Source organism: Rhinoraja longicauda, chromosome 7, assembly GCF_053455715.1.
Source record: "Rhinoraja longicauda isolate Sanriku21f chromosome 7, sRhiLon1.1, whole genome shotgun sequence".
Lineage (NCBI taxonomy): Eukaryota > Metazoa > Chordata > Chondrichthyes > Rajiformes > Arhynchobatidae > Rhinoraja > Rhinoraja longicauda.
This window is the reverse complement of record NC_135959.1, coordinates 39,935,324-39,944,703: the sequence shown is the minus strand read 5'-3', so window position 1 is coordinate 39,944,703 and position 9,380 is coordinate 39,935,324. Positions and strand designations below refer to the sequence as shown.

Sequence of the window (9,380 nt, the reverse complement as noted above, 5' to 3'; positions counted from 1 at the left end):
AATCCATGTAGTAAGTTTTATTCAAGTTTATTGAAATTGATTGAAAGATATACAGCATGGAAACAGGTCCTTTGGCCCACCAAGTCCATGCTGACCATCGATTAACCCATTCACATTAGTTCTGTCACCCCACTTTCTCATCCACTCCCTACACACTAGGGGCAATTTACAGAGGCCAATTAACCTACAAACCCGCACGTCTTTGGGACGTGAGAGGAAACCGGAACACCCAGAGAAAATTAACACCAAACATTTTGTTCAAGATGGCCGCGCCGTTGTGTTTGGCTGCCTGCCACTGTATGTTTCTTTTTTTTTTTCCTAATCAGATGTGCAGCACTTTGGTCAACGTGGGTTGTTTTTAAATGTGCTATACAAATAAAATTGACTTGACTTGACTGTCACGGGAGAACGTGCAAACTCCACAGACAGTGCCAGAGATGCGGGTTCAATCCTGACTCAGGGTGTTGTCTGTACAGAGTTTGTACGTTCTCCCTGTGTAGGCTTGTATACACTGGAATTTAGAAGGATGAGGGGGGATCTTATTGAAACATATAAGATAATTAGGGGATTGGACACATTAGAGGCAGGAAACATGTTCCCAATGTTGGGGGAGTCCAGAACAAGGGGCCACAGTTTAAGAATAAGGGGTAGGCCATTTAGAACGGAGATGAGGAAGAACAAGAGCAAGATGGCGCGGTCCAGTCCAGTCGCCGTCGTGGTAGCTCTGCGGGAACTGTGCATTTTAAACTGGGATGTTTACTTTAAAATTATCCCTAAGTGCTCTAGCGTGTGCTAGCACTTAGCATTAACCAATGTACGACCGGGAAACGCTCGTAAAATTAAACTCGAGCGCTACCGGAGCACTATTAAACAGAAATCTACTCACCGATATACCGATAGAGATCATCAAAGGAGCGCACCGCGGCAGCAGCAGTGGGAGCGCAGGTCAGTGGGAAAGTCGGAAAAAACACCGAGGGAAGCGAGGGGGGATTCGGAACAGGCTGAGAACCCAAGCCTTACGTCCATCTCTGCCCAGCATACTTCTGGCAAACGTCCAGTCCCTGGAGAACAAGCTGGAAGACCTGAGGGCAAGGATCAGATTCCAGAGGGACATAAAGAACTGTAACATCCTTTGTCTGACCGAAACATAGCTGACCCCGCTGGTGCCTGACCAGGTGATCTGCCCATCCGAGTCCTTCACTGTTTTCCGGGCGGACAGAACGGAAGAATCCGGGAAATCCAAGGGCGGAGGAGTCTGCTTCTTGACCAATAATAACTGGTGTAATCCTGGGAATATTAAGACGCTTTCTCGTTCCTGCTCGCCGGACCTGGAACATCTAACTATCTTATGCCGACCATTCTACCTACCCCGGGAGTTCAGCTCGGTGATCATCACAGCCGTCTATATCCCACCGCATGCGGACACCGACGTGGCACTGTCCACCCTACACGATGTGTTGTGTCAACACCAAAACAAGAACCCTGATGCGGCTGTGCTGGTGGCTGGAGCCTTCAATAGGGGAAATCTCAAAAAGGTCATGCCCAACTTCTACCAACACATCACATGTGTCACCAGGGGGGAAAGAACTTTGGACCACTGCTACACGCCGTTCAGGAAAGGCTACAAGGCCGTTTCTCTCCCTCCTTTTGGGAAATCTGACCACGCTGCCATTTTCCTGCTGCCGGAGTACAAACAACGGATAGTACGGGAAGCAACAGTGACGAGGGACGTAAAGCGGTGGGCTGACCATTCAGAGGCCATGCTGCAGGATGCACTGAGCGAAGTCGACTGGAACATGTTCCAAGCAAGTTCCAGAGACGTAAATGAGTTTGCGGAAGCGGTTACGGACTTCATTGCCACAATAGCCGATACCATCATCCCCACGGTAAGGGTCAGTATCTTCCCTAACCAAAAACCCTGGGTGGACAGGTCTATTTGCGTGGCCTTGAATGCTCGCACCGCTGCTTACAACTCCGGCCTGGCATCCGGCAACATGGACGACTACAAGGGAGAGTCCTACCGACTGCGAAGGGCAGTGAAGGATGCAAAAAAGAGGTACCGGGACAAGATGGAGTCACAGATGGAGCAGCAGGACACCAGGCGCCTTTGGCAGGGGCTACGGACTATAACTAGCTACAGGTCCAGCACCCCCTCAACCGGAAGTGCCGGCTCCTCCTTAGCTGATGACCTGAACTCTTTTTACACACGGTTTGAGACGGGTAACACCACCAGCTCGCCGTCTAAAAACAGCACCGAAGGGGCGCTGGCTAGCGAGGCTGGAGGGGGATCCACCGCCGGGGATGTGCACACATTCTCGGTGTCCGAGCATGAGGTGAGGTGGGCTCTGACGCGTGTGAACACGAGGAAAGCTGGAGGTCCAGATGGTATATCTGGGCAAGTACTAAAGTCTTGTGCTACTCAGCTTGCTCCAGTGCTCACCACAATATTCAACCTCTCCTTGGCAAAGTCCGTGGTCCCTGCATGCTTCAAAAGATCCATCATTGTACCGGTGCCAAAGAATGCCACTCCAGCGTGTTTAAATGACTACCGACCGATGGCCCTCACCTCGGTTGTCATGAAATGCTTTGAGAGGCTAGTCAAGAAGCACATCTGCGCCCTCCTTCCTCGCAACATGGACCCACTACAGTTCGCATACCGTCCGAACAGGTCCACGGATGATGCGGTCTCCCAGGTTCTACACACCGCTCTCTCTCATCTGGACAGCCAGGGGGGCTATGTGAGGATGCTGTTCATTGACTTTAGTTCAGCATTCAACACAATAGTCCCCAGCAGACTGGTTGAGAAGCTGCTGGAACTGGGGCTTAGCACCCCTCTGTGTGCCTGGGTCCTGGACTTTCTCACTGCCAGGCCCCAAGTGGTCAGGATGGGGGAACACACATCTAGCTCCCTCACCCTGAACATAGGATCCTCCCAGGGCTACATCCTTAGCCCCCTACTGTACTCCCTGTACACACATGACTGTGGGGCCAGGTTCAGCTCAAACTCCATCATCAAGTTTGCTGATGACACTGTGGTGGTGGGCCGGATCTCCAACAACGATGAGAAGGCCTACCGGGAGGAGGTGGCTGATCTGGCACTCTGGTGTCAGGACAATAGCCTCCTCTTGAATGTCACTAAAACAAAGGAGCTGATTGTGGACTTCAGAAGGGCTAAACATCCAAGGACGTACACGCCACTGGAGATAAATGGGTCTATTGTGGATAGGGTGAGCAGTTTCAAATACTTGGGAGTCCGCATCGCAGAGGATCTGACGTGGGCAACGCACATTGCCGCACTGGTGGGTAAGGCTAAGCAGCGCCTTTACCACCTTAGACAACTGAGGAAATTCAGAGTGTCGCTGAGGATCCTTCATTGCTTCTACTCTGGGGCTGTAGAGAGCATCCTGTCCGGCAACATTACAGTCTGGTTTGGGAACAGCTCTGCCCAGGACAGGATGGCCCTGCAGAGAGTAGTGCGTTCGGCAGAACGCACCATGGGAACTACACTCGTCCCCCTGCAGGACCTATACATCAGGAGGTGCAGATCCAGAGCAAAGAAGATCATGAGGGACCCCTGCCACCCCAGTAACGGACTGTTCCAGATGCTACGATCAGGCAAACGCCTCCGCTGTCACGCTGTGAAAACGGAGAGGATGAGACGGAGCTTCTTCCCACAGGCCATCAGGACTGTCAACTTTTATAACCCCAGAGACTAAATTTTTGTCGACACTTTTTGTGCTATGTTTAGTAACTTATTAACTTTATTTATATGCTGTAACTGTAATTCTTTTTGTGCACAACCCGCAGGCATTGCCACTTTCATTTCACTGCACATCGAGTATGTGTATGTGACAAATAAATTTGACTTGACTTGACTATTTCAGTCAGAGAGTGGTGAAGGTGTGGAATTCTCTGCCTCAGAAGGCAGTGGAGGCCAGTTCGTTGGATGCTTTCAAGAGAGAGCTGGATAGAGCTCTTAAGGATAGCGGAGTGAGGGGGTATGGGGAGAAGGCAGGATCGGGGTACTGATTGAGAGGGATCAGCCATGATCGCATTGAATGGCGGTGCTGGCTCGAAGGGCTGAATGGCCTACTCCTGCACCTATTGTCTATTGTCCATTGATCGCATGGGTTTTCTCCAGGTGCTCCATTTCCTCCCACACTCCAAAGTAGTACAGGTTTGTAGGTTAATTGGCTTCGGTAAAATTGTAAATTGTCCCTGGCGTGTAGTCCCCAGTCAAAAAGATATCATGGTAGATTTAAGGAAGTCCTGAGTTGCATATCTCAGATTTATTCAGTAAATAATATTGAGTATGCATACTTGTACAAATTAGTTAATATGTTACTTTGCTCATGTTTTCTACATTTTACTTTAACAATACCAAAGGCAAACAGATTTGTGATATCATTCTTTACGTATACAGAATAACTATTCCAATATATTGGTGTTATTTAAATAAACATTTATACAATGCATCTACATTGTGTAGGATGATTAAAGACAAAGGCACTTTAATAGAGGATAATGCTGTTGAGAGTTTGAAGTACAAGTTATTTAAGTGAAAGGTTAATGTGGAAGCAGAACAAATGTCCAGTCTGCAACTTGAGGTCTGTTCCCAAAACACAGATTTACACGTGATTAGAAATGATAATTCATTCTAGAACCATCTTACAAGTTACAGATGGTACAATCAAATTTCTTGCATTTCTTTTAAAACAATTATAAATTAAATCAAAGTTAAATTCTTCTACTAAAGTTTAGTATTTGAAGCCAACTCTATCAGACCAACTTGAAAATACGACCTTTTTACCACCGTGCTGAGCAACTTGCTGATGGGCAAAATTAATTTTGCTGTCAGTGAAAGTGTTATTTCCTGTTTTTACAGTACCTTGTTTTGCTATATCAGAAAGGTTGTGGTGCACCAGCAAGTTGAGTTTGAACATACCCACGCAACACACTACCACTGCTGTTAATTGTGTTTATTCCCACTCTTAAATGTTCTCTACACAAAATGCACATTATTTATGTTCTCACTCAATTACAGCTGTTTGTGTTCAAAATACAAGTCTTCAATCAGCATACCACCATGGATACATACTTTTAGGTGCATGTGCAAGGAAAAGATTTTTTTTTTTTAAACACTTCTCTAAACGATCTTCAAACACATCAAAAAATATTGTCGCGGGTCAGGCTTCTTCAGACTGAAGGGTCTCGACACTGACTCACTTACTCCAGCTTTTTGTGTCTACCTTTGGTTTATACCAGCATCTGCAGTTCCTTCCTACTCAAAAAATATGTCCAACGAGCAAGTACTGAAATCATTCCATATGGATCTTAGCTTGTTCTGATTCACAACTAACTCAGGATCCAAAACTGAAGAAAGAAAATCAAAATATATATTCGCAAAAAAATAGATAGTTCGGGCAGCAGGTCTGGAGAATACGGTTGGATGACATTACCTTTCCATGTTCTCCAGATATGCTGCCTGCCCTGTCGAGTTACGCCAGCACTTTGTGTTTTTGTACACTAGCAGCTGCAATTCCTTTTGTCCGCTTTACTTTATAATTGGAGACAAGTAGTCTTAGATGCTTCACGCATTATTAACATGTTAAAATTAAACCAACTTGACAATCACAAAAATAATTTAATGCTATTTAACAAAAAGTGCCATCGGATGTACATTCTCCAAGGTCAACCTGCATGTTAGTTGAAAATAAAATCTGCAAAACATGACTGATTATTAGCATGTTAGAATTCAGTTGCATCAGCTAAATTTAAGGAGAGATTATTCATTTCTTCTCTGTCTTTTCTTGCAACTTGTAGTCATCAAGGATAGCAGTTCCGGTTTCCTTGGCAGTGCGCCGAATGATGGCTTTAATGCCCAGATGTTCGACGTTGAACGCTGTCACACCAACGTTGATGGCTGAGTTCACGGCGTTGTCTGTGACTTTCCCAGCAGCAGAGCCGTACCTTCATGAGAATAGATCATCACTGATCATTTACAGCAGAACGGCCAGGGAAACAGGACACTACAGCACAGAAACGAGCCCTTCGGCCTACAATGTTTGCCAAGTTAAACGAATCTTATCTGGCTGCACATTATCCTTATCCCTCTATTCCCTATTCAAAGCTCTCTTAAATGTCACAATCGTATCTGCCTCCATCATCAACCCTGGCAGTGTGTTCAAGGCACCCACCACCTTAAGTGTAAAAAAAAACCAGCCCCGCACTTCTCCTTTAAACTTTCCCCCTATCACCTTATAGCAATGCCTTCTCGTGTTGGACATTTGCGCCCAGGGAAAAAGATTCAGACTCAAAAGAAGGAGCTGCAAGTGCCAATTTACGTACTTGTATTTTTAGCGGAATGATTTCCCTCCTTCCATCATCAAAAACACTAGTCCTTTTTTTAAAAAGGGTCCTGACCTGGAACATTACCTATCCATGTTTGGGGATGCTGCCTGACCTGATGAGTTACTCTAATGCTGTCTTTTTCAAAGTCCTGTCTGGATACTAAATAGATTACACAAATTGAATACGAGTGAGCTATCTGTTCAGTGTGCAGAGGTTTACCAGAATGCTGCCTGGATATGAGGGTATTAGCTAAAAGGAGAAGATGGATAAACCTGGATTGTTTTCTCTGGAACATCTGAGGTTGAGGGGAGACCTGATAAGATTGATAAGGTAAATAGTCAGAAACCCCCCACCGGGTAGAAATATTAAAAACTAGAGGGAAGAGCTTTATGGTGAGAGGGGCAAAGTTTAAAGGAGATTTTTCTTTTTAATGGAAATAGTGGCGAGTGCCTGGGACGAGCTGCTGGGAGTGGTGGTGGAGGAACACACAACAGTGGCATTTTAGAGGTTTTTAGATGGGCACAAAGATATGGAGGGATATGGATTCTGTGTAGGCAGCTGAGATTTAACTTGGCATTATGTTCAGCACAAACATTGTGGGCCGAAGGACCTATTCCTGTGCTGCGCTGTTCTGTGAATAAGCATAAGAGGTTGAGGCAAAGGTAAGAATAAGTAATTCAAATGTTGCAAAGTAGACACAGGGCCAACTAATTTTCTTGTTGTTCAAGAAACCTGTGCAAGTTCACACAGTGAATGGTATATACTTACCCCAGCTCTGGAAGCTTATAAGTGAAGAGGAAGCAAAAGAGTGGCGGTTCCAGACCCATATGGTAAAATATATCACTGTGTAGCACAATGCCAGTGTCCACAGTTTGTCTTAACTATCCCAATTGTGAAGGGGTTAAGAGTGGTGGAGGGTTTTTTACCCAGGGCAATAAAGACTTTGAGACAGACGGTGAAAGGCCGTTAGTTTGTGGGCTTGAGTTGTAGGGAGAGGTTGGATAGGCTGGGACTTTTTTCTTTGGAGCCTAGGGGACTGAGGAGTGGCCTTATTGAGGTGTACAAGATCACAAGTGCATGGACAAAGTGAACGCTCAGTCTTTTTCCCCTCAGTCTTTTAGAGGATTCTAAAACTAGGGGGCTCAAGATGAGAGGGGAGAGATTTAAAAAGGACCTCAGTGGAAACCTTTAACTCAGAGGGTAGTCCATATCTGGAACAAGCTGCCAGAGGAAGCTATAGAAGCGGATACAGTTATGACTTTTAAAAGGCATTAGGATGGATATGTGGATAGGAAGGGTCAACATGGACAAGATGGGCTGAAGAGTGTTTCCGTGGTGTATAGCTTTATGACTATATGACTAAGAGCTGAGGACCATAGGACAAAGGTTCAAGGTGAAGGGGAAAAGATTTTTATTAGGAATCTGAGGCGTACCTTTTCATACAACGGGTGGTGGCTGTAAGGAACAAGCTGCCTGAGGAGGTAGTTGAGGCTGGGACTATCCCACCGTTTAAGAAACAGTTAGACGGGTACTTGGATAGGACAGGTTTGGAGGGATATGGACCAAATGCAGGCATGTGGGACTAGTGTAGCTGGAACATGTTGGCCAGTGTGGGCAAGTTGAGCCGAAGGGCCTGTTTCCACACTGTATCACTCTATGACTCATTAGCAGAATTTTACAAATTTGTTTATTAAAAAGGCATTTAATTCCCCCTATCCTTAACTTTGAGATACATCAGGGCAGAGCAAAAGCCTCAAATATTTGTTGGCTGCAGAAACGTAGGAGGCAAATTGAAAAACTGAATTCTCATTTAGCAGGAGACGCATAATAAATCACTCACTAAATATGAAAGGCTTTGCAGAACAGTGGAAAGAGAATCACAGTGACAATCAATAGAAAATTGTAGAAAATAAAACGCTAGAAATATTTTGTTCCTTTTGCATAAAATAATTCTGGAGTAGCGAAAGAAAGTGTTGCTTAGAAAAGCCCAAAATGATTGAATCGCAAAAGATAAAGCAAATTTATTCAATCAATCTCAAGTAGGATGATGCTGCTTTGACCAATTATAATTCCTTATAAAATGCTGGTCTTCATGTTTCTGATAGCATAAAGTGTCAGTTAACAACAATATACATAACCAGACCTCCCAACATTTGATTTTACAAATTCATAATTTTGATGTCCAAAATTCAGAATTTTACATCAAAATTCATAACGTAATGCAACTTTTCACCAAAAAAAAATATGCATGCCAAATGCACTTACATGCGCTACATACATGGGTGAAAAACGACTATTATTTCCAACAGTCTGTAGTTCTTGGACTACATGTACAATGTCAGGCCTATCATGAGTATATTCTGCTATATATAGAAAGGTTATTGAACAAAAATACTTTTTACAACACAAAGAAAAAATTGTTTTGTTTTGTTTTTTCTATTTTGCTTTTTCGTTACACATCCCAATTCTCTTGGTATTGAATAAAAGAACAATGGTCATAAAATGTTTGACTAAGTTATGGAGAAAGAGTTTTATTTAAAACTGCACATACCTAATTCATCGAAGACAGACTTGCTCCAGTAGTCTTCAACAGCAAATCACAACGGTCCATGTCCCCCCCACCCCTACTCCCCCCGCACTACCCTCCCGCCCTCCCCACCCCCCTCTCCCCCCCTCCCCCTCACCCCCTACTCCCACTCTACCCCCCTCCCCTCCCACTCCACCCCTCCTCCCACTCCCCACTCCCTTCCCCTGACCCCCACCACCCTCCTCCCCTCCCTCCGCCCCCCCATCCCCACTCCCCTCCCCACTGACCCCCCCCCCCCCCCCATTCACCCACCCCAACTGGCCTCACGCTACGCGGCGAGGTCCGGCGAGCGGAGGGACGTGGCCCGGCGAGCAGCATGTGTTTTGCGGAAAAATGTGAGGCGAAATCGAAATGGCGAAAATGAAATAAGAAAGCGGAAACTTTCCGTCAAATTCAGAAGGGTTGGGAGGTCTGCATAACGTTTAATATAAACTGAATTTCT

General features: G+C 45.4%; 1 protein-coding gene across 2 annotated transcripts in view; it reads right to left on the bottom strand.

Moving 5' to 3' along the window:
* Positions 1-4,048: 4,048 nt before the first annotated feature.
* Positions 4,049-9,380, bottom strand: part of sparta (spartin a) — a 50,136-nt gene continuing 44,804 nt past the window's right edge. Inside the window, exon 9 of one of the 2 annotated variants that reach the window (XM_078402339.1) lies at positions 4,049-5,970. In XM_078402339.1, coding sequence (XP_078258465.1) covers positions 5,790-5,970 — 181 coding nt within the window. In that variant the 3' untranslated portion in view covers positions 4,049-5,789. The remainder of the gene's footprint in view (positions 5,971-9,380) is intronic. The other variant, XM_078402340.1, reaches the window with a different exon arrangement.